We start from the raw sequence: 26283 nt of genomic DNA, 5'->3' as shown, positions 1-26283 counted from the left end.
GGGTGGGGACACAGCTGGGACAGCTGATCCCAACTGACCCAAGGGATATCCCACAACACATGGTGTCATGCTCAATATACACAGCTGGGGGAAGAAGAAGGAGAAAAGGGGGGACATTTGGAGTGATGGTGTTTGTTTTCCCAAGACTCCATCACTTGAGCCCTGCTCTTCTGGGGATGGCTGAACACCTGACTGGCCATAGGAAGCAGGGAATTAATTCCTTGTTTGGGTTTGCTTGTGAGTGTGGCTTTTTCTTTAATTATTAATCTCCACCCACAATTTTTCTCACTTTCACACTTCAGATTCTCTCCCCCATGCTGCTGGAAGGGAGGAAGCAACTCTGTGGGGCTGAAGTCCCAACTGGGGTTAAATCACCACAGTTTTCCTTAGTAAAGGGAACTTAAAAGCTACATTAATGTTTTTTAAATGGGTGATCACTGATGTGAATAAAAGTCAGCTGAAGATGGGAGCAAGAACACAGTTTTTCATCTGAAAAGGCATTTCTGCAGGAAATTTCTACTGAAGTCAGCACTGAAGTCCTCTCTGTGCTAAGGAGCAAAGTTGCTAAATCCAAGTATATTCTGAGAAAGTTCCCACTGATCACAGCACTAGAAATGATGCCATCCATAAAATCTTTTAAAATCAAATATGGGGATGTAGTGGTCTGTTCAAGAACTAAACTGCAAAGCTACAGTGTAATAAGCAATTTACATTTCATTATAACCTATTTAATTTATCTATCTACTGATTCCATGCTTACATGCCTTCCAATTCATTTTCATACTGCTGATAGGTCACCTAATTTCACACTGGCCTCTCTTCCTTGCAGAGGCTCCTTTTTTAAGCATAGCCCACTTAATCCTATGCTTCAAATCCCTCCTGATAACTCTCTGTTTCTATTATTTTCTAATGCAAACTCCTTGACAAAATAAAACTATTCACAGACATTTCTGCAAACGGGCAATGAAATGTTAAAAACCAGAAACTTTTGTTGGAACCTTTGATCATAGGGTAGGATTCAAAATTCACTGAAATTAATGACATTTTTCATTGACTACTTAATTCTGCTTCATAAGTGTCAATGTAAGAGTAGGTATACATTTAAATTCCAGACTACATACCAGTTGGAGAAGGTCTTTATTGATTTACCAGCCCTTGTGGATCATCTCCAGTATCCATTGATACCAGTGCAATGATATCATGTGTACAATGTCAACAGCAGCTCTAAGAAATCTTTACCTGAAAAACATCTTTCCTAATATATATTTGATAAATTCAACAGCTGGCATTATTTTCACAAGCCAGTCTGCTGTTCATTTCCAGAGTATTACAGTTGTTTTAACAACAGCATATTAAAAGCTATCTACAAATGGCAAAATATAAAATTCTTGGAGAAGACACAAAGGACAACTACAAATGCAATGAATGCATATATATGCTTAGAGAAGTCTTCCAATATAAAAATATTTCCACTAGGGAGGAAAAAATTCCTAACAGGACTACAGCAAGGTGTACTGGCAAAAAAAAAGACATTAACTCCTCCTTCCTGAGGAGCTTCTACTGTCTCAGGTAAAGGCCACAGCCCTACTTTCCCCCTATGCATGATAAAACCAGCTCTACCTGCAAAAGAATGTCCATAAATCTGGTCTCACTGTGTAACTGGCATAGCATTGCTTCTCTTCAGAAGGTGAGAATTTGAGATTTACAGCCATGCCTGTACAGCAAAATGCTATTAGCAGTAGAAGATGAGACCACAGTCTATTAGAATGGATACACCTGAAGTGAGGGAATATTTCAGCCTTTTGCAAGAAAATGGAGAGTCTATGATTCATGTGGGATTGAGCTCCAGATTATGACACCTGGGTTTGTACATCTGCATGTTTTGACTGTGTGTCAAAGCTGCCATGGAGCTCTGGGACCCGTTCCTTTAACAAAACCAGCACCTTGCCAGGCACGTTCAGCTCTCAGCTGTCATAAAGAATGGAGCGTTTCACAAGTCTTCAGTCATTTTGGCCAACCCACTACAGCTACACTAACACCCACTACACCTACTATACCCACTACAGCATGCCCTAAGAACACTTGCAATGGCATAAAGTACCTGTTTGTAGGCAGGGAAAACACTCCCTTTTGACACGCTCAGTGACATTTATGGTACAACTGATCAAAGGCTGGTGTCCACTGACGTGGACAGCTCTCCAGGATCCAGTGATCCTGAAGTGGAGTAAATGCATCCTACAGCTTGTACAAGCAGATTCTTAAGGTAGGTGAACTGTTCTGATGTTCAGTCCTACATTCAGAGTTTGATTCAGTTGTCCATATACAGGCATGAAATGCTATTTGAGAAGATATATCTAAGGCTGATAAATATACACTGGACCTACCTTTCTGAGCAGCAGCTGGAGGCCACATAACTAACCCAAAGGCATCTAAAATGGCTCCATGTGCTTTTCTTAGTGTGATCAAATGAACCAATCACTTTTAACAGCCTTAACAATTCTGTAAGAGCTAATAATATTTTTAAAATAATATGGCTTGATATTAATATTACCACTGCATATGGAAGCTTCAAGAAGTTGTTCAATTTGCTCACAACTTAGAATATTGGCCCTTTATTACATCAAGACAATTAAGTAAGATCAATCTACTGCATCAGTCTTTTTAAGCAACCTTTCATCTTGTGGTATTCTTCTCTAACAGTGGATCTTTTTGCCCAAAAACTGATCTTATAAGGTAAGCCATTTACAAGTCTCTGTTTCTACTTATGATAGTGGTACTAAAAAACACACATGGTTTTGTAGCTAAATGTCATATTTAGGTTAATGTATTAGGGTTTTTTTTTTTCATTAAAGCATTCCTTAAAAAAATCTCTAGCCACAATTTGCCCTTTAAATTGTTAAACTTAGTATCAGTACATTTCTTTTAGAAGTTAGTTATTCTTGTTGCAAGAATTTTCTCCTTGAAACCATAATTACTATGTGTATACTCCTTGCAAGCAATCTCTCAGTAATTATATTGTACCTTTTAACTAAAGGTAAAATCATTTCAAAATTTTAATGACCGATGTCTCTGAGTTAAATAAATGTTACACCATAATGAATAAAGTCAAAATTAAATACAAACACTAATACTGGTATTTTACTGAAATTCAGAAACTCAAGCCAGCTATGGTATCTGCATAAATGGTCAGTTTTGCATCTCCTGCTTCCTAAAGCCTCTGGGAGCTGCAGTCTGTGTAATGCATTTGGCTCCTCAGGTAACACCTCAGGTCAGGGACCAGAATCCCTTCATGGTAGATACCACAAAAGACTGAGTAGAAAAACAACTCCGAGCCTAAACAATAAATAGGAGCTATGTGCACAAAGTCTGGAGAGGTTGAAGCAAGGGTAAGGCTTCTGAGTGAAGCTGTAAAGGATTGTCAAAGAACGAATCAAAGGAAATAGTAACAGGCAAGAGAAGGAAGAAGTACACTTTTCACCTCTGTATCTTGAACTAACTACAAAAGAAGATCAAATTGGTTTAGCTAACTAAAGGGTACAGAAGTTCAACTGAGGTCTGCCTGGAGAGGGCGACAAATTAGGGACATCAACTTGACGTATTTGAAGTAATAGAGCTCTATATTAGCGATTATATAATAGGAATTTGCTCTGACATTATAGTAATTTTCAGGCCTAGATTCCCAGTCAGAGCTCAAAAAAATCCTTGTATCTTCATAATCTAATATCTAAAATGGCAGCAGGTTTTATCCCTAATAGACTGGCCACTTTCTCCTCCTTTTACAAGCTATGAAAAATGTTATCATTGAAGCTCTCGTATTTTTGCCAAGTTTATGAAAAATCAAGCTTTTTATTTCTTTTGTCAAATATTTACATTCCATTAGTTTTAAATAATGTTCTGTATTCTACATATATTGTTTTCAACAAACATGTTCATTACCAAATGAATAAAAGAACTTTGTTGTTATGTAGCTCTTTCCTAATATTCTTCAGTTCCATGCTTTGGTGTTTGAGAATCAAGAATGTGTTTGACATCTCTGAAAATAAGGTGGAGTCAGATATGTCTTACAATGTCTACCCCAAGGTAATTTTAATTAAGTAAAATTACCCCAAGTCCATAAATATACAATAAAGCAATAGGAATTTATAGTTACTCTCATGCATGATTTTCCCCCTAAAATTTTCTATATATTATGGATTCAAGTGCAGGTCTGCATCTGCATACAAAAACTTGCCTGTCTGGGTTTCCAGTTACCAACAAATACACATAAGCAGATTATTTGTTGATGCAATAATGAAACTCAAAAGGAACAGAGAAATGCCATGACAAAAAGCTATATTTTAAATCTGATTTATGTAATAAACATAAGTGAAAAACATCAAGTGATAATTACTCACCTACGATGAGTAAGAAAACTACCACTGACATGTCCTGAGCCATCACATCCTGGTGTTGGACATGACATTCCTTCCGTCTTCACTGACTTCCACGAGAACTGTGAGCCATTCAGGTACCCATCCTTTTGCCTTTTGGCAGCAAGAGGACACCCTGATGCACTGCGATGGGACGCGTATTTTCCAGTTATATGGCCCTGGCCATCACAGCCAGGAACTGGACATCTGTAGAGCAGACAGATAAGAAAAACTTTATTGTCCTGCCATTATACACCTGGTAGCCTTTACAACAAAGTCAAAATAAACCTGACAAAAAAAGGAAAGAGTAATCCTACACTGCGGTCACAAAAGTAGTCAAGATATGCTGTAGTGGGTAAAATTACAAGCAGAACTTTACAATTTGAAGAAAAAAAAGTTCTCTGATAAATTCTAAGGAGGGTAGCCAGTAAATGCAGTCACAGCTGTTAATATTATGCAACTGTAACAAAAGGACTGAGACATGTATTTGAATTGCAGATGTTTATCACAGTAAATATCACAGGGCAATTGAAATATTTGCTACTGAGCTCTGACCAGCAGCAAAATTATTCATAAAACCCTTACAAGCATAAAATACTACTTAGTATAATCATTGGTACATTTTATTTGTAGGTATGGAACCCAAAGAAGACTTGTCTGAAGTTGTGAAAGAGTCATTTATACACAGTTATGATGTAATCAGAGCACCTCATGAGAAATGCTGAGCTCCTTTAACCACTCTTTGAATAGGGGTGATGATATGAAACTATGTGCTACAGCCCAGAGACCAATGAAGACAGTTCTGTTTTCATCTGATGGTTTTTCTTACTTGGGAATCTCCCCATACATTTGCTCAATATACTGCTCTGTATACTCTGTATACTAAAAACCAAATAATCAAGGTTAGAAGGAAAAGTTAGAATCTTCAAAGTGAAAAATTTAAAGAAAATTATGGTTGTTTTTTTTTTCAACGTGTTGCTACGTAACACACATCTAAACTAAAGGCCAATTACTTATTCAGTTTGTGAACTAAATATTCCTGCAATTTTCTACTGAGGATCTGGTCCTGAATGGTCCAAGCAGTCATTAATCCACCAAGTTCAGTGGCCACTGATAATTAGAGTGCCTTGCAAGAAGAAACCAAGACCTACAGGTAGGCATTTGTTTCTTTTGCAAACTGCATGAACAATCAGATTGGTTGCAGCAGTCTTATATAAACACTCAATCCTCTGTTCCCATAACTACCTTTATTTAGCATGTATAGTTCACCTGTAGCATGCAAACAGAATATTAATTTCCAGATTATTCTTTTGAAAATTAAGAATTTAAAACTATTTGTAAATTACAGATGATGTATCCTTGGTTAATGCTGTATCCTTTGCTGAAACAATCAGCACAGAAACTAGATTTGCTCATAGAAATCAATGTGGCTGGCTGCCCTTGGATAACTATCACACAACAACATTTATGCCTTAAAAAACACTGAAGATATATAAGACCTATAAAACATACAAAGGCCCTTTGACAATATTTGTTCTCACCTAATTGGCTCTTGGTCTTCTTTGTCTTCCTTACTTTGTGCTATCCTGATTCCACTTTTCTTTGCTCGTGGACAGCCTGAAAGACTGTGTGAAAAAAACCATTTTAGAATGCAATTTCTCATTCTTAGGTACACTTCACAGGAATACACTTTCTATCCAATAAACTGGCAAAATAGGCAATCCTGTCCAGTTTGCACAGTCAAAGCTCAGGTGGTTAAACAAGGAGAGCTGCAGCAGCCACACGAGGGGGGATGTGCGTGGGTGGGTCTGTGATGCAGGACAGGATTGCCCATGCTGTGCACACCACAAACACAGGAACTCCCCCAGGAGTCAGGGAAGGCAGCTCTTAAACCCTCTGCCCAAAGATTCCTTCAGCTGATTCAGCAGCAGCAGTGGCATCTTTTAATAGGAACAAAAGCCAGTGTTTCAGTGCTGAGAGACATTATGTCCCCTATGTCTGAGAGGGATGGAAGAATAGCAAAAACAGGAGTATCACTTCGTTGGACTGAAGATGTGTCTCAGGACCACATTAGTAACATCATCAAACCTTCCCAAACATCACATAACAATTCTATAGAATGAGTGAATAAAAACATGACAGAGCTCAGAGCTTTCAATGCCTTCCAGAGAAGGGTTTCAAGCGCTCAGAATTCACACAGACAAAAAGACTTGGTAGAGAAAGTTATATGTTACATTTAATTAAAGACTGAGAATGTTGTTTGCAACTACACAAGCTCATATTCCCTTTGCATATGAAGAATTCATTACAGAAACCACTTAGTAGACTTGACAATGACAACAGGTTTTTAAATATTTTTTTAGGTTGCTGATATCTGAGGATACAAGTATGTCTATCAAAACAATCATGCCTGGTCCTCTATTTAAATGTTATTTCCATCTTAACTATCCACATTAAAAAAGAAATCCACCAGTAGAACACCTTCAAGTGTTGATGCAAGAGAGAAACAAGTCTCACCAAAGAAAAAATTTCCTAGAGAAATAAACAAAATAGAAGATTAATTTTTTGTTTTCAGCATGAGGAAAGGTACTTGAGTGTTGTATAGTAGGTCCTGTCTTTGCAAAGAAGAGAAGAGTGGTAACAAAATAGGAATAGTAACAAAATTTTCAGTTATTTTGTCTTGTCAAAACCAGTGATGACCGAGGGGAAGAAGCAGAGTAAAAGTTGATGCAATCACAGACAGAATTCTGTGTTAGAAAATGAAGAATAGACAAAACCAGAGTTTACATGCTGCAAAGTTATAAATAAGTCAATTAAAGAAAGAGAGGAATGCTGACACAGGATATTGGACATAGTACATTATCTAGAAACTTTTAGTGACATGTCATGGCTACATCTATCCCATTAAACAGAAGGGACCTAAAACTGTTGCTTTGACTCAAGACCAGAAAGTTCACATTTGTACAGCTAAGCTCTCTATCTCTGTAAAGCAGGGCAGCTACACCCATACTTTTTGTGAATAATGATCTGGAACCACACTGAGTCCTGTATCGTATCTTACAATTGCCTGTGAAACCTTCAGTGGCTCAAGGTCAGTGCCATACCATGGGTCATGTCAGCATTAATGGAATAGGCATCTGCACTCCGATATGTGGACCTGTGCTCTCATCCCATTTCATTTTCCATTTTAAATGTAACTGACTATTTTCCTTTTCAAAGCAAACTGCTGTTTATTCCAGCTTGCATAGTGGACACCAAAGTACCACAGTTCCTTGTGTAAAAACTAAATCTGAGAAAGTCTGTGCCATTTAACAACAGTTTTCTTCAAAAATAATAATGTTGTCTGTAAGAAAGAAGTAGGAGGAAGAGATTCTGGGGGATTCAGAACAAGAGAAAGCTCTGGGGCAAGGGAACTGTTCAGGAATGGGCTGGTTCACTGCCTGACACACAACCTGGTCTGCAGGAAGTGAAGGGGAGTGGGTGGGTGTTAAAGATACCCCTCCTTTTTCTCTGAAAGTCCTACTCACTGGGTGAGAATGATCAGAATTTGCATCTGAAAACTAAACAGTTAATAGGAATTCCTCAGAAAGAAGTATCATTTTTAGTAGGTGTACAGATGGGTATGCTTGTAGATTATATTTTCATAACAAAATCTGAACAAAGAATATGTGCCTTGACTAATGATTTAAAGCCTTCCACATATTAAGTCAATTTAATTATCACCTACTCACTGGTATTTTGGTGCATCATCTTTCTCTAAAAGAACTTTTCAATCTATTTCTATTTATTAGAAAATTCTAAGACCTTTCAGGTCCTCTAAACAGACATTTCCAACAGACAGTTTCTGAGGCTGTCATTATTTCACTTTTCCTCCGTCAGTGGATCCATCAAGAAAACATATGTCAAGCCTTTGCTTTAATTTTTTAATTCTGTAACAACCAACGCTATTACCGGATAAGAATATTACTTCATTTGTCTATGACTTTAATTCCTTATATATGAAGACAAAAGACAAATAGGGGAATTCAATAGCAGTGCACGGTGCTATAACTTCTTGCATAAATTGAAGGGCTGTTTAGAACTGCAGAGTTATGGCAGAGTTAAATGTGCCTCACTTATGCCTGCTGTTGAGCAGCCATTTTAAATACCACTGATAACCTCAACAGCCATTTAGGAGAGAAGTTTGTCATTCCTTTCCTTCTGAAACTGACAGAGTTGTAACTGATGGTGTCAAATACAAACAAAAATGCTAACTCAGATGCAGGCAGAGCTAAATGCTAATTTTCAGTCTGGGAATTAGAAAGCCCAACAGACAACATGCTGTGGGGTCTTCCATCCTTAACAGCTCCAGATTTAGGCTGCTGGTTTGCTGCCTTTTGAAAGCATTCATTTTGCCAGCCTTCCCACCCCAGAAATGGCCTTGACAGATATCATGATCTGAATAGGGTAAGGCTGGCTCTGTGTAAATGTGACAGGTCTCCTGAGGACATCTGTGGATTTAAGCAAAGAAAATGTTACTTCACTGACTACATGTCAGTGCTTCTGTGCCTGCAGGCCGCCGAAGACATGGGGTTGCCAGAGGCCTTTTTGGAAGAGAAATTAAGGAGTTATGTGGCCAATATAGACATGGTGGCATTTCAAAAGGCTGCATGTGTCAAATCCCAATGGACCGAGCAAATTCCAGATATGTTTGTTTTGTAGAACAACTTTTTATATCTTTATATGTACTTGATTATGCTACACAATCAAATGAAAACTTGGTCCAGCAGTCATCTGCAAAAATACAAGAATGTAAGAATTTCCAGACAAAAGCAGGTAACACCATTCAGCTCATGGTCCAGTCCTTTAGTGGCCAGGAGACAACATACAAGGAAAAGGTTTAAAAAATGAATCAACATTCAGTGATTCTCCCCTACCAACCTTGCCAGCTTTTAGGTTTCTTGTTAGTAACACTTTTCTTCTGCATCTTCATTCTCCCACCTGCTTCTGGTTAAATAGATGATCAAACACATAAATAGCTTCCCTGAAGTTAGGGTAGAGTTATAATAGGCATAATGCTGGTAGAATGGTAGCTGATAAATTTACATATAGTTAAATGTAGTTCTAAATTTAACCTTAAATTTCTCTGAAAGCATGATCAAATCTGCATCATGTAAGTGCTTTTTAAATACTTATATCTTCTCCTTTATAATGTTATTTTTACTTTTGATGTTTAATACTGCATTACAGAAATTGATATTGTGATCTTTCATTTTTGCAGCATGTAAAATATGGCATGCTCCCACTCTCTTATTTTTTATGTTTTGACTTTGAACCCTTTGCTGCTTTTGGTGGGAAAACATTTAAACTGGGAATTTGTGTATTGACTAGCTATAGCCAATTGTAAAACTACAGGGACTTGGTGAAGAAAGCAAATATCCAGACTCAACAGTACTAGTCTGTGTGGGAGTAAAGAGTCTTTACTAGCACAAGAGAGGTAGACAACACTATTATTCACTATTATTCTTTGATTAAACAGTGGATAGATGTTTACAAATATGGCACAGCCCTCCTCTACTGATTTAGTTCTTAAATAACCACAGGGGAATTGCTAATTGCACAGCATTTACACCATTACCTCTACAGTGTAATTGATCAATATCCTAATTAGTGAATGAGAAGCATTCTTTGACCCTTGGTGAAGTTACAGTTAAGTCAACTTTCATCCATAAATTTCTTTTTCCATTCTTCTGGCTTGATCTAGTAAAAAGTGTTGCAATTTAAGAACAAGCCAAACTTATTTCTGAAATGTACTAACAAGGCTGGTGCATATTAGATGAAAGAGGTACTTTTCCCCTCTGATAAAAGCTGATAAGGCTTCATCTAGAAGAGGCAGTAAAGAACAGGATCCAATTTTGCATTTCAAGCAATGTGGAGTGAGTCTGCAAGAGACTGATACAAACATTCAGGAAACACAATTTGTGAGAAAAAGATGCAGGAGTAGGATTTCAGTCCAAACTGTGAAGAGTTAAGTTGTTCTGAATGTAATGCAACAGAAACATGCATGTTGAATTGCTTCCTCAGGCTACTAGAGAAGACAAAGAAACTGAATTTATTTTGTGTAAAGATTTTGCTAGATATTAGCAAAAATATTCCTACCGATTTGGGTAGTGAGTCATCCTGAAGCTGAGAAATGTTATTCATTAGTGGTTAATATGAGTTAGACCAACGTGTATCTGTGCAGCGCTCAATCCTACTTCAGTATTCAGAGAGTGAAGTTAGGTCAGTTGAGGCACCTTCTAGCCCTGCAGTTATATGATTTAAATAACAAAACCTTGTCTTTACATACCTTCGATGAGAAGCATAATTTCCAGTTATATGCCCAGAGCCATCACACCCAGGAGTGGGACACCTAGAATAACAATGGAAGAGACACCCAGCAGTTACTGACAGGAAAGATATAACTGCCCATTTAAAAAATTAATTGGCTTATCCTTGTTTCCTCAGGCGCCAGCCTTTGGGACCCCTACCCACTGCTAAACCTGAGCTTAATTCTACACCAGGGACAAACACAGTTTTTCATTCATAAAATGCTTTTGTTTGCTACTGCTCAGTTGCCCACTCCAATGCTTCCTGGCCATCTCAAGTACTGGCAGATTAGTGATTTCCCAGCAATCCAATATCCCTACATCACCAGGAATGAGTAGGGTTCACAGCAAATGCACTATCCCCGAGGTGTATGCTTAGGTAGTGGCTAACATTGCAGTGAGTAATTTTCTTTTCCACTGGAGCTATTGTTCTAATCCCACTGCGCAGTGTCATGAGGTCGCACCATGAAGAGACTCCTTCACCTCTCCATGAAGCAAAGGAAATGCCTAAGACAGGGAAGTAAAGCTGGCCTCTTGCAGAGAGATGGTAACCCACCCAAACAGTGCCAAACACCAAGCTACAGCACCAGACAGAAGCGGTACAGCCCTCAGTGGAATTTCTAATAGTTGAATGACATTAGAGCCATCAAAGAAAATGGATGGATTTTTCTACATTGCAAAGATGATTGAGATCATCACAGAAAAAGCTACATTATAATGCTAAGTAAAATCATTAGCTGGTATTTGAACTGCCATACTAAATCACAGAAAAGACAAAGAATTAATTTATATGCATTTTACTGAACAGATAAATGCTACATGAATTCCAAAAAGTCACTTTTCTTGAGCCTGAGTTTTGAATTTTAGCCATGCTATTTGAAGTGATATTTGGAGAAAGCATTCAAATTCAAAAAAGCTTGCTCACAAATTCAGATGTTGTATTCTAAAACATCAGATTTCCATAACATTGAATTTTTCCACTATTTGAATCAGGACTTCATGCAGACTTTGGCTTCCACCCTTTATTTAACATGGGCTTTCCTCAACGTTGGTCCATACTGGTAAGCTTTTGTTTCTCAAAGTTTCTACAGACACTTGAACTTTTTTTTAAAATCAGTAATTAGGCAACTCAGAGGTCAGTGCTATGGAGTTGTCGTGTTATGTTAAGGTGAATTTCAGCTGCTTTAAGCTAGTAAGCATTACCTACTTCTGAAGGAGCTCAGCAGGACCAAACTTCAACCATGATTATTGCTACCTTGAAAGACATAAATTAAACTGGAATGTATTCAATGAAGTTTCCATATAATCTTCATCCAGACCAGTTCAGTTATTCTACAGAAAACATCAAAATATGGTAGCAATTCTCAGATGTGAGCTGGTAAAACTTATGGGGTTCCCTACAACACTGAAGTTTCTCTTCTCCATCCCAAACAGGCTGTGCACTTTGGATAAGAAATCTAAATAACGTACTTAGTGACAACTCTCCTTCTCTCTTGCTTTGTCTTTGCACAGGACCAAATATGGTCCTGTGGTCTTGCATGAAAGGTGTTTTAGCATGTCTCTTAAGGACCAACACACAGGTTGACACCACACATCAATCTTTCTGCCTAGATCCTTCTGATACCAATTAGGTAAAACCACAATCCTTGATAAGGAAGTCATAATTCAGTCTGTATGCCTCTTACCCTTGATTTGTTGTTGTGGCTGCACATGGCTAGGATAAACTTGGGCCATTTCTTTAAAAGTAAGCGGTCAGGGCACCCAATATGAATGCTCTTATAATTTAAATATATCTATACATGTTCTCATTATTTATTTTTAGACAAATATTTTGAGATCTACAGAGAGTCAACTCCTGCTTCGTGTGTTTTGGGTTTTTTTCATGCTAGGTAGCTTCAGTGGTTTCCAATGCCTATTTCCATCAAGACTAGCTGCATCACTGAAGCCTGACTAAAGCCTCTAAGATGCTGAATCGTAACACATGGTGATAAGAATTAATTAAAGGAATTGACTATATTTTGACTCTATGTGTTCATGGCATTTTAATCAATAAAGGAGAACTCAGAGCCATGGAACTATTCCTCTGCAGTCTGGGGTACTACAAGGATTTCTTCTTTATGAGCCCATGATTTGAAGCCACCATTTTCTTCTCCAGACTTTCTATCTTTCTGAGGATAAGCTATTAGCAAAAGTGAACCATGTTTTTTTCTCATCTTTTCTAAGACTTTTTGTTACAGGCAACATGATTAATTGTGTCTTAACAGAAAGGGTTTATAAAAAGGACCAGTATATCCAATCCATCAGTCTTAAAAGAAGACCATGGCACCTCAACCATTTGGACAGTTTCACACAATTTGAAAGCTAGCTTATTTCTGTGTCATTTAAAAAAAATAAGCAACAGAAGCTAAAGAAGAAGTCATCCTGCTGTAAATTGAATTGCGTATCTTCAGAAATGTCTTTGCACAGTTCATATCAGTTTAAAAATGTACTTTTGATTAAACCAGATGAGATCTTTATGTTGGCAAGGATTTCAGAATGACCTTTCAAATTTTGATTTTGACACTATAATATTGGTTTTCAAATCTCATAAATTTATATTTACCTTCATGTAACAGATGAAATGAGAGTTTAGTGCAGTTGGTAAGAACACTTTAAAACTCTGGAACATTTATACTTCTGCTGTTTCCATTCTATGGGAAATGCTCTTAACAGTATGACACATAGGATTCAGACATGCAGCAGTCTGTTACAACTATGAAGCTATTATAATATTTACTTTCTATCCTAAACAGATTAGATAAGGAGACAACCCCAAGTTCTTGTGCTATTGGAATTGGGAGCCTGTATTTTCCAAATGTCTCAGCATATGTAGGACTGGCATATACCTTACTACTTTGCTATCATTTACTACCTATGCATATCTGACTTAATCATATGTACAAACAACAATGCCAGAAAAATGTATGCACTGCTTGCAAGAGGCAGCTGATGTGAAACTCTTTGAAAATTACTATCAGAGTATGTGGCAAAAGAGAGCTGCAGTTTTCCATGCTTACTTAAAGCAAATGTGATTTGGCAGGATCAGAAACTCATTTGTAGAATTTACATAATAGCGTATTGTAGCACAGGAAATACTTCAGTACTGTAACGAGGGAGGTGACAAAAGGAACTGACTCTGTGAAGAGTGGTGTTCAGGACATAGAATACTAGCACTTGACTACAAATTCAGGGCATCCAGTAAAAGAAAGGTTTTGTCAGGAAAGGGGAATGCAGTGCCTAGATGTCTCATTCATTTCACAGATCATTCCAAAGAAGCATTTTTGGGAAAATAAGCAGAAGCAGGAAGTAGGGCAGGCAGCAGAACAGCAACAGCTGTGGCAGCTGGATTCAGTATTTGGCTTAGATTCAATAGCAGGAGAAAAAAGGGTGAGAGGTAAATTGAGAAGAATACACTTAAGCCCTGCTACTAATTCTTCACTGTGGAAAGACTGAAGGTGTGCAGCAATTAAAACAAACTTCTGTCAGCTCGAAGAACTCAGGAAGGTTCCTGTGACTGGGGAGGAAATGGATGCAATGCCCAAATAAGCTCTGGGAGGGTTTTTCCAAATGCCAGTGGTTAAAAGTCTTGTTGAAACCTCAGCTCACAAGATGCCCCAGCTCTCACCAGCATAGGGCACTACAAATAAGATCCATAATTAAACTTGTATTTGTAGGTTTGTACTGAGGATATCAGCTCCCATGGGAAAGAATAAACGATCCATTTCTCTCACACTGGCCAATTGCAATGAGTTCCTACAAAATACCTTCCATCACCCATCATTAGTAAGCTGATGAATCAGACAAAAGACTGATGTTACCTTTCCTGTTTAGTTTACAACATTTAGAGCCTACTACGTTGCACATCCAATCTTCCCTTGTGAACACATGTATCAATAATATAGTCTATCAGAGAGAATATCCTATAAATCACTAATTAACTATTTAAAGCAGATGCAGCTAGCAAAAGAAAAATCACATAGAACAGGGGAATAAATCAGGAAACTGTGCAAAAATTCAGAATGGTCCTCCATAATGTTCCACACTGCAAAAGAACTGGGATTAATAGAAAATTATGACTTTCCCATAGTTTTATTTTGACCACGCTGTCAATCTCTATAGTAGAGGTGTGATTTTTCTATTGAAGATTCAGAAAAGGCTAGAAAAATATAATTGTTTCCTGTGGGATTTTTTTTCATAACAGAATGTAGTATTGTCTGGTGGTTTCCATCTACTTGAGATTCTGTTTTGTTTCACTGAATAACCAGGAATGGAATTCTTAGGTTGGGAAGCTGGCAGACAGACACAATAATACTTGCATTTCTGTTTTTTGCCTGAAGATCTGAGAGTATTTTAAAAACATTATTGGATAAAATCTCACAATGGTGTTATGGAAAAGGGAAGGATCTGGCAGAGGAAAATTGGACAATAACGAGTCTAAATTACTTTATACATAACTGGAAAATATACTAGTAGTACAGATTTTTATTCATTGCTCTGTTTGCAGCTAAAAAGCTGTATGTCTTCTGAAACTACATACAGATTCATAACAAATTACTGTGGTTTGGTGCTTTTTATTTTTTTTCTAGTGAAGTAGTCCCAAAACAAAAGGTTACGAAAGTAAAATTGTAAAGAAATTGTGTTTGCAGTTCCCTGAATCAGAGAAGAGAAAAAAAGGAGAGGGCAAGAAAGGGAAGAGATTAAAAGAAGCCCTGTCAAATTAAAAACTGGATTTTCTGTAGAGCATAGTAGGTTTATTGAGTGTCTATTCCTTTATGAATTTGAGGGCTTGTCAGAAACTACAGGTTTGCAGCACTTGACAAACAAGTCCTCTTTTTCAACTAGCTAAGAAGCCAAAAGAGAGAACAAACTTTTCTCCAGTTCCTTCCTATGCCAGCCACTACTAACCTGCAGAGAGCATTCCTGGGTGAGAAACAAGACCATGAGAAGAGTTGTGTGGTCCTCAGTGCAGACTTTTGGCCACAGGTGTGTCAGTAAGAGTCAGTGCTGTGGCTATTGTTATAAAAACACCTCTTGAGCAAGGGTTGGACAGACAGCAGCAACTCATTTTGTCTTTTCTGAGGAGTCAGAGCAATGCCTCCAGCTATTACTGTTCTAGCCACCTCTGTGAAAGCAATCTGGATATGTAAATTGTAAAAATCTTATTTTCAGTCCCAGGTATTTTGGTAGATTGTCAAGTTCTAATGAAGTATGTGAAGTGGGAATGCTGCTGATTCTTTTCCTCATGACGACACAGAAAAGTTGATGTCTGTTTTAACTCCAGTAGGAATACAGATATTTTCCACAGAATTTGATTTTTGAATTCCAGTCACAATACTTTCTTTTGCTGTCTAGACCAAAACACTCTACCTACACAATCTACCTATGAATTTGCAATGAAAACCAGTTTTGTTAGGATGGATTTATTTCCCCTTAATTTTCCTCAGAGAAGTGCTATATTTACATACTTCTTCACTCTACTTCACTCCTTCCCTTTTCTTTCCTGGTGCCTTTCACTCTGTTTTTAATCTGCTATCCTTTTCCAGAAGCAAGAATCTCTATTTGCTTTTGCTCCATAGTTTGCTTTCCATCCATTTTCCTCTCCAGCACTTCTGTGCTGCATTCTACTCCCTGATTTTCCAAATAAATTTCTTCTTGTCTCTTCTTACGTCTTTAACATTTTCTCTTTCCCTTTTGCTTCTTTTTTTCTCTGTTCACTTTGGCTGATGCCTTCAATCTCTGTTCCTTCCTCATCCTTCTTCCTTTTATGATCTCTAATAACCTTGACGTTGATGTTTCTTTCTTCTTTTCTCCTTCCTCTTTGTTGTTTTTTTCCCATTATCTTTTCTTTCATCACCCTTGTTGTCCTCCTGCTATTTTCTCCCAGCTGATTTTATCATTCTTGCTGTCTGCATTGCTTGTGGTCCTCTCACATTGCTGAAATGACTGGGCACACATTCTGCCCTTGTGTCTGAGGAGAAAGTGCTGTGTGTGAAACCTTAATACAGAACTTATTGGCTGTCGAGACTCAATGAGTCATTTTAAATATCTTGCCCTCTTTTATTTTTATTGAAGTCCTTGTGAGCTTTATCACTTGCTTCAAAAGGAGCAGAACAAGGGTAATACTAGGCACTTCTGGAAATTGCATTCAGAGCTCATTTGAGCTCATTTGAATTGGTTTAAGAGGAAACATAAACTCTATGGGACAGTCATGCACATAACGAATATTTCAGGAGATTTTACATCTCTGGTTCCATGTTCGAGGCTAAACTCATGTTCCAATCCTCACAAATGTACCTATAATGACTGTGCAAAGTCAGACCTCCATAAATATCAAAGTTTCATAAGGATGAATTGTAATAAAAAAAAGGTTAAATTTAGATTCATATCTTAATGATTTCCTACTATTTGTTCTAGCTAGAAGGAGCATTTAAGCACAGAAATCTAGTTTCAGGAAAAGTGCTAAATATCACTTTTCCACATGTAAAATACTGCTAGCATTTCTCACTTAACAAAATGCTACTGATACGACTGGTCTCACTGGAGCTAACAGGGAAATTTAAATGCCAGATCCACAGCAGATATAAGGGAAGAGCATATTAGGAAATGACAAGAGCCAGCAAAACAAAAAGAAATGTGTGGAAGGGCAAATGGGTGAATTAAAAAAAAAAAAAATCCTTTTTTCATCTTGTCAGGGTTTTTTTTGGCACTGGATCCAATGCCAGTTCCAGTGGGAGTGGGCAGGAGAGCAGGGAGATCCAGACAAGGATCCCTCCTGGTGGGGCATTACTGAGCCCTCTCAGAAGACACTGGGAGAAGTACAGATTGGAAGATTGGAAAGAAGTGCAGAATGGAAAGACTTGTTATTGCCACTTTCACCATACAGTGTTTCTATCCATGAAGGAACAATGCCAGGCCTATGGAGCTAGTCCAGGCATGAGACTAAAATAACTTTGGCTCAGAGGCTTCATGGAGTAACTTCAGTCTCTTTTATCTCTGCAGAGAGATTGTTCTGTCTCTTTCTCTTTGCCTCTAGAAATCCCCAGCAACTGAATGGTTGTGAACTGGGGCGTGTTGACTGCATACTCCTCTCCTCAGGTACAATTTAATTAATTCCCTGATTTTCTGCATATGCTACCTTTTCTGTCCTTACCTGATGCTATCATCTGTATTGCATTCCTGCATTTTTTGAACCATGTGGGGGTGAGAAAGAACATGATATGTTTTTTAATTACAGTGAAATCCATTTTCCTGTAAGCAGCCTAAAATGCATCATGCTGGCACATAAAATATTGCTGTGCACTCCAATGCACAGATACACACAATGAGTTTAAATTAATTATATTGCTTTAGAAAAAAATATTCCTGTGCCTTCCATTACCACCTCTGCATGCTGCCTCTTTTGCTACCAGTCAGGACTTCCCAGCTTCCCAGCAGCAAGTGCCATGACATGCTGCCCGCTGTTCTCACATCTAGCATCAGCACATAGCCCCTTAACATGCCAGTTGCCAAAGGCAGGGTATGTGCCTAATGTGAAATAGCTTCTGTGCACTACCCAGGGGGTGCTCTGTGCTCAGAAGCTGCCAGGGGGAAGCTGTGAATCAGTTCTCCCCCTGGGCACCTTGCCCACGCTTTCCCTCCTGCCAGCACCGCCTGCCTTGGAGGCAGCACCGGGCAGCTGCAGATCCCCTCCCTGCAGCAGAGAGCACTTCCTGGCACCAGGGATGAATCAGTTCCAACATATGCAAATTCAAATGTTCATTTCCAAACAGCTCAGCCTTTGGAAAAAAGCTTCATTTGTATGTGAAGGAATAACATAAAATGATGGAGGCACAGAGAAAATGCAGGAGAAGACAGCCTTAAGAGAACATACCCTACAACTAGGAACAAAGCCATGCAGAATCTCTTGTCTCCTAATAGCATTGCTGTAAGCTTGTGCTCAAAAAAAAAAAAAACCAAAAAAACACAAAAAAAAACCCTAATCAAAACCCCACATGGGCTTTTTTAAAACCCACATGGGCTTTTTTCAGTAAATTTATGTTGACACATTTGTCTCTAAAGAACAATGTCCTATTCCTGGTTGGTCTATTAATATGGGAACCACTAAGCCTCCAAGAATATCTGCCACTCCATCACTGCACAGCAAGATTGGTCCAGGTTTGCAGAATAGCCAGTGACATGATTTCTATAGCTCTCTGCATGTGACAATGGGTCCAAGTGAAGCACTTGAAGGCAGTAACACAGGTATAACATTTGGTATTCTTCACTTTAAAAGGTGCCTTCAAAAGCTCGTATAACCAGCCTTAACTTTTCTGTTTATGATGAAATTCGGAGTTTTAGCTCAAAATTAAATTAAAATTAGGCTGAATGTTAAGTAATTTGAAAATTTACTCTTTAAACTAGGTAATTTTTGCCTGATAAGAAATATACATTATAGTCAGTAACCTGCTGGTTATCTTGGAACGCCTTAAAATTATAAATGGAGTAATTCTTAATTTTCATTGCTATGCTCCTGCCTCTCCCATGCTCTGCTCTTTTGTGCTTTGTATATCTTGTCCTAGGTAAAGCAATTAACAAAGGGTGTGATGGGCACCGCAGTATGACCTTGAAGCTGTCACTTCCTGTGAGTTTCCTGGAGGTTTGGAATGACTTCAAAGTCCATGAATCTGGAATACTCAATAAGGTCAGCATCATAGCAAGGAATGCTGAGACAAGCTATCAGATTAGGATTGCTACAACCAGAAGTAAAAAAGGTTACCAGATTTCGTGTAGTCTGTGGCCTTAACAATCCACTGAAGCTGTTGGTGGGAGATTGGGCACAAGCCAATGTTAGCCATTTCTTAGCTATTCTATTTATCTGTTTCTTGTTCAACTTGTGCATGCACCAAAAACAAAGAGAAGGATTCTACAAGATCACAGGAAAGAAGAGAGCTGGATCAAATGCATGGGGGAGAAAAAAGGCTGAGTGGGAAGGATGGAAAGACAAAGAGCATGGAGAAATTGCAATTTATATGTCCTTCTTCAAAATGGTGTATCTAATATAACCATGAAAGACCAAGCTTACAAATTACTTCTAGACCTATATAATAAAGAAAGAAGCAAGAGTCCTGCCTCTAATGTGAGTTCTCTCAGCCTAGTATTATGGCAAAGCCACAAATCAATAGGATTGTAAACATCTGTGAGTTCTCTGGGAAATATATCTGGGCAGCATGAGAGCTAAGATGTTTGCAAAAAAACCCCAAGCCCATTGAAATAATCCAAGTGACAAAAAATGTAATGGGCTGGGATTTTCTTCACTATTAACAGCTTTCTCCTTCTGTTTCCAAAGAGCAATTAAAAATATGATTTTCAGTGCACATTCAGAAAGGGAAGGTAAAAATAATAGTTTAGTGTAAAATTTTTAGGTGACTAATTGCATCTTAAGGTTGAGAGTTGTTTAGCTCCACATGCAGCCACTGCACTGTGCTCATTAGAAACCTTGAGAAGTGCTATTGTAGCATGAAGTTCTTTACACTAGATGGACTTTTACATGTTTTCTGCATGTCTGTGATTCTGTCTGGAAACATCTATCATCCGGTGACAGGGACAGGCTGACACTTGGAGAAAGGGAGCAAACTCAAGAGTTTTGCTTTCCCAGACAGATAAAGCAGAGATACTACTTTCTATTTTGGACTGAAGCATCTACAACAAGTGAGCAAAATACTTCAGTTTTCATTCCATGAAAACAAGCAGCTTTTCCCCTCTAGGCCTAAAAACATTTGTCAGAAGCCTAAGTGAAGAAATATGAAAATACTGAGTGTGAATTATATCAGACTGTGAGAGGCAGTCCAGTCTCATAAGAAGGCTAATGAACAGTGCAACTACGGGAAATCCAGTTTTGCTACTGATTTTCTGTGTGCCTTTATACTGACTCTTGAAACCCTCTTGGGCTTGCTCCAATTTTTCATGTGGTTGACTTAGGACTCATGCTCCACACTGAGTGCTAACTTCCCTCAGACATCCAGTAAGCATGTTTAATTCATACTGAAGGAAAAAATCCCTAGTGAGAGTGTAGTTATGAACCTGTCTGCAAGGAGGACAGCTGGGCATTACCACAGTTATGCCACCTCTGCAAGTATTCCATCCTAGAGCCTCGAGTTAGACTCTTCTGGTAGACACTGGGCAGACAAACCAGATGTAATGAACTAACACCTAGGAAGGTACAATTTTCTTCACAGCCCTCTCAGAAACACAAACACTAAGGTGCAGCTTGCACTGCTACAAGACATTGCCAGATGGTTTTGAGCCTGAAGGATTTGATATCCAAGGCCGAGGAAGTTACCTTGCTCATTCTTCTGAAAAGTGTAAAGCAATTTTGCTGCTATCTATGAATATCTAACAGGTTGGTGTGGAGAAAGCATAACAGACATTTTCTCAGAGCTGCACAGCTGAAAGACAGCCAATAAATGGATAGAATTCAGCATGGGAAAGCAAATTTATTATAAATGAAAAAAGCAACCAAGCATCAATCTGGTCAATAGTTGTGCGAACTCCAACTTCGGCAGAACTCACAACTTGACTGGACAAGGTCCTGAGCAACCTATTCCAACTGGACTTGATCTGAGCAGGAGCTTAGACTAGCTAACATTTGGATACCCCTGGCTACATGATTTTATAATTCTGTAATGCATCTTAAAATCTGTATCAGAGAGAATACTGTTTGGCCTCCTATTAGCAGTACAGATGCAGCCCTTAGTTGGAGGCTCTATTCCAGAAATATCATGCACTACCATTTTTCCTCGATTCCAGTCCCTTCTGCATAGTTCAAGTTTCAACCATCAGCAAATTTATCACAAAGTTTTATATATTCAAAGTATTTGTGTATTTCTTTGTGTTTGTATGTGTTCTTCTCAACAACTGAATGTGATGATTTTGAAGTCCAGCTTGCAGAGTTAATGAATGCTCAGAAATTCTCAGTGAGGTAGATGAAGTGGATCACAACAAATATCCTGATCAGTGAGAGAGACTGTGTACCCGAGATAATACTCTCAGCTTCTACTCTGGGCATCCATCTGCCTCTGCTTCGGAGTTTCCTGCTCCCCCTGAAAGGATGCTGCAGCTGTCTGGGTAGCAGTAAAAGAAACAACAGAGCTTTTAGTACAGTATTCAGTAACCTGAAATTGGTGTCATTTCACCCTAACCAGTCAAAGTGGATGAGGCAGTTTGCACATTATGAGAACAAAGGAGATATCAGTTCAGTGAGGGTAGGATCTCTGATAAGATCATTAGAACTGTTTCAAGCTAAACTCTTCATTTTTCTGTTGGAATCTGAGACTATATTGAACAGCAAATAAGTAATAATTCCAGCTCCATGTGAGTGTTCCAAGGTATCATTAAGTAGAGCACTTGAGAATAAATTGTGTTTTTCACTGATATGGGATATGCTCTCATGTCTTTTCTTTGGCCCTCCTTACTTTTTCCTCAAAGTTAACAAAGGCAGAAAGTCCATGCTTCTGTACAATTCCCACTTCTGCAACTCCCATAGGACAAGGCAGTGCAAGTTTGGTTTATACTGTAAGCATCTCACAAAAGAGCTGCATCAGGTTTGCAGTCTGAGAGCTGCAGAAGTTTCCCAAGCAGCTGCACAGTGCAGGGAGGCTGGATGTTCCAGCCAGGGATAAAGGGTTGTGCAGGACAATGGCCCATGTGGCTGCACACAGTGGGGCTCTGCTGTTCTTCAGGGCTCCCAGCTCCCATGCACTGCAGAGGTAGAAAAGCAGCTATCAGTGAGTCTCTAACTTTGCCTTACATGACTTTTACAAGAAGGCTTCCCTCTGATTTTTTCAAAGCAATAAACTTCTTTTCCAAAATCACTTCCTGTTTTAGGTGCTTATAGGCAAATAAGCATGTATTTACTGCTCCTTACTCTGATTTCTAATTGAATTGGTTAATGTTGATACAGACCTTGTCTAAACTTTGATTAATACTTTTCTTTTTCCAGGGTGGTGAGGAAGAACCACAACTTTCTATTATCAGAATGCATGTTTACATCTTCTAGTCAAACTCTGCCAAAATATTTTTTAAGAAATCACTATCCTTGTAACCATTCCTTCTAAATAAAAGCCCTTTGCCAAGGACTTGGAAGAATATTACATGGGGCAGGAACCTATCTGCAACACAAATTCTCTGTTTTGATTATCTCCAAGGTTGGGATCCTCAGCTATACACGACACAGAAGAACATCTTCATTAACCTTCTTGCATGAAGTAGAGATAGGTATAATTCCATCAGCACCCATTCAGACACAGAAAAACCACTAATTTCAAAATGAATACAGGATCACAGGAAGGTCAATTGTGGAATAAGTTATCCAGCAAATGACATCTTACAGAAATGTCTCTCATAGATTGCCACTTCTCAGTACTTATAGTTGTCAATTGTATCTTTTGCACAGAATGTAATCAATCCATTTGCAGTGTCTTTAAAAACAGCCAATTCCCCCTTTTCATGGTGAGAGAAGTTTGTGAGAAAAATCACCCCTTGGATAAGTATCTTATTCATTACATTTACTTTACCTTTGAATGGAAGTATCTTCATTGACATGAACAGCTAAAAAGTTTTTCTTAGCCTTTAAGACAATCCCACTTCCTTGGGAATTTTAAGATGGAATAAAAATATTTTTGAAAATGTTCTTGATTATGTAAGACCTTATATGAAGATATGAACACATCTGGTCAGTAGTACATTAACATTCACAAGAATTTTGCAAAAAATTGAGATATGTGGTCCTGATGTGTTTACTTATTACAATTTGTAAATCAGCAGCATTTACTCTGGCTTCAGTAGAGTTAACTAAAAATTTGTAAAAAATTAGATTAAAATCAGTTAAATTCTTATTAAACATAGTATTCTGGATAATAGTTTTGCATATAAAATTTGCAGAACATTTTGCATTGAATATCAGCAATTTTTAATTTACAGAGGCTTATTGTATCAAATAGAATCCAAAAAAAGGTAAGAACTTCTTTACCAATACTTGAATAATTAAACTTTAAAAACACTCTTTTCTTTTTAAATGAATAGTGATAGGATTCTTATCTATGACAGTATCAGCCTGAAACTGGTTTTGTCAAATGGAAGAAGTGCAAACTCTATGTGGAATTTGCCTCGTAATATTGTTCTCACTCCATTAAAAATATGCTACTTAAGACAAGCTTTTCAAAGTTGCAGAACATAATCTTGGATCTGAAGCCTGAAAAAGATAGTGGGAGGTGTTCTATTGGCACAGTTGCCCAGGGATGCTGTGGATGCCCCATTCCTGGGGGTATTTAAGGCCAGGCTGGATGGTGTTGAGTAACCTGGTCTGGTGGAAGGTGCCCCTGCCCATGGCAGAGGGGTTGGAACTAGATGATTTTTAAAGTCCGTTCCAACCTAAACCTTTCTGTGATTCTTTGATTCCATCACTTAAAAATACTTCAGATTAGGTCTCAGTAAAAAATTAGAACCAACAAAGGGCTTTTCTGTGAATGGGAATATTGAGGAATAAGCCTTAATTGGTTAAAAAAAATAAAGAAAAAAATTCTTAATAATTTCACTCTTTCATATTCTTCACACTCAAGCCACAAAAGTTGCATTTGGCGTTATTCAAAAGCAAGGCCCTTGTCCCTCCTTCACGACACCTACACTTATAGAAAATACTTACGCTTTCCTGACAGATGTTGCTTGATTAGTGCATCAGAGTGCAACCACCACCTACAATGGTTCCTGGAGAAGCCTTGAGGAGAAACCCATGAGCTATCATTTTTAAAAATTATTCAGTTATTTTCATATAAATTTTTATGATTCCCCTGAAGTTTTTCCTCTTATTTTTTTTTTTACAACTCTTACTCATTGGGAACAAAACCATTTTTCTCTGCAGTGTTCAGCATATCTCTGCAGTGTCTAGCTTAACTAATATTTACAGCTTTTAAATTAAAACTTATTTGTGAAATGCCCAGCAGTTACTGAATTCACTCCCCATTAAAGAATAACTCTGGGATTTAAAAGAAAAAAATACAAATATTTTAAAGAAATAATTAATTTTTTTTATTCTTTACCTATTATCTGACATCATGTCTGATTCATTACTGAAATAGGGATTCCAATTATAGAGTCAAAAACGAATGTTTTTACCTGTGAAATTATTCTTTAGAATACTTTTGGTATGCACCATGTATTAAAGAAAAGTGCCAGTTTGGCCTAGAAAAAAATAGTTTTCTACCTGTGAAAAAGAAAAGAAAGTCTACTACTTGGTTTTCTTATAAACTGCATCTGCATGTTTTGATTGTTTTCCTATTTAATATAGAAGAAAAATACTTGGGTATGTAATCTTTTCTGAATAAATTATAGTTCTTTTAACTGATCAAATGCTTTCATAATTACATTCCCATTAATCTGCAGCCTGAAAATTCGGAAACTAGGTTCTGTTCATTTCAGTGTACTGTTAACTCTGAAGACTGAAGAAGGCATTTTAAATATCACTCTGACTGACTACTTTACAGCTCATTATTTGAATGAAACTATGTAAATCTTACAGCTCTGGAAACTGCATCTTAAAAATAATTTATTCAGATTCATTTTTTGAAGGACCTGTCTTTTTTCCTTTTGTTTTCCACAGTCCAAAAAATAATACCTAATGACAGTAATGTACTTATACTTTAGTCCTCTGCCTCCTTATTACAGAAAACATGTACTGCTGAAGCTGAGTACAGTGCAAGCACAGTCAAAGATACAAAAATAATCAATGATGGCCAGTGGTAAAATACTCCTCAAAATTTAGGGTTGTTTCATACAACTGAGGCCATGCTGAAAGAGCACAGTGTTCTTATCTGTGGAAGGAGAGAAATCAACAGAATTTGAAGCAGTGGAAATTCTGTGTGTGTTAGGGTAGAAGAGCAGCTTTTACATGCAGATGAGCAAATGTAAATTCCACTTACTGGGAATACAAAAATATTGTAAAAGAAGATTATGATGAGGTGTTTATGAGGGATATGGGATATTTTAGAGATATAAAACATTGATATAGATACTACAGTGCTGCAAAAAATGTGCCACATAAAGTCCCAATAGCACTGAGATAAAAGTAAAGGGATGAATTTAACTGCATGGCAAAATCAGATGTTACTGTGCAGATACAGACACCACATAATCAAGTTAGCAACTGGCCATTTTAAGAAACCAAATAATGCAAGGAATTCTGTAACTTCAAAAAATTTAAATAAGGCAATCAAACATGAATGCTAACCCAAGAGAGTAGCTGAGGGCACCTGCCCAGATCATCACTGTTGTATCTTAGCGTAACTCTTCCAAAGGCAGCAGAGCTATGCTAATTTACACCAACTGAGGATCTGGACAATCATGTTTAGGACTTCAAGTGACAAAATTACTTTTATTTTTGGGTATATATTAAAGGGTTTTGGCAAGTCTGACCAAACAGAGAAAGTGCAAAACACTGCATTTTTACCTCCCCTTTT

The 26283-nt window shown here is 37.8% G+C and overlaps 1 protein-coding gene across 21 annotated transcripts in view; it reads right to left on the bottom strand.

Annotated features, from left to right (window-relative positions):
• Nucleotides 1-26283, bottom strand: part of MYT1L (myelin transcription factor 1 like) — a 309881-nt gene that overhangs the window by 22700 nt on the left and 260898 nt on the right. For 20 of the 21 annotated variants that reach the window (XM_026793576.2, XM_074538141.1, XM_074538140.1 and 17 more), the window contains 3 exons: nt 10738-10800; nt 5951-6034; nt 4395-4616 (listed from right to left, as the gene is read on the bottom strand). In XM_026793576.2, coding sequence (XP_026649377.2) covers nt 4395-4616; nt 5951-6034; nt 10738-10800 — 369 coding nt within the window. Of the gene's footprint in view, nt 1-4394; nt 4617-5950; nt 6035-10737; nt 10801-26283 lie in introns of those variants that run through there. The other variant, XR_012579724.1, reaches the window with a different exon arrangement.

Source organism: Zonotrichia albicollis, chromosome 3, assembly GCF_047830755.1.
Source record: "Zonotrichia albicollis isolate bZonAlb1 chromosome 3, bZonAlb1.hap1, whole genome shotgun sequence".
NCBI lineage: Eukaryota > Metazoa > Chordata > Aves > Passeriformes > Passerellidae > Zonotrichia > Zonotrichia albicollis.
The sequence above is the reverse complement of the archived record's forward strand: the minus strand, read 5'-3'. Positions and strand labels throughout refer to the sequence as shown.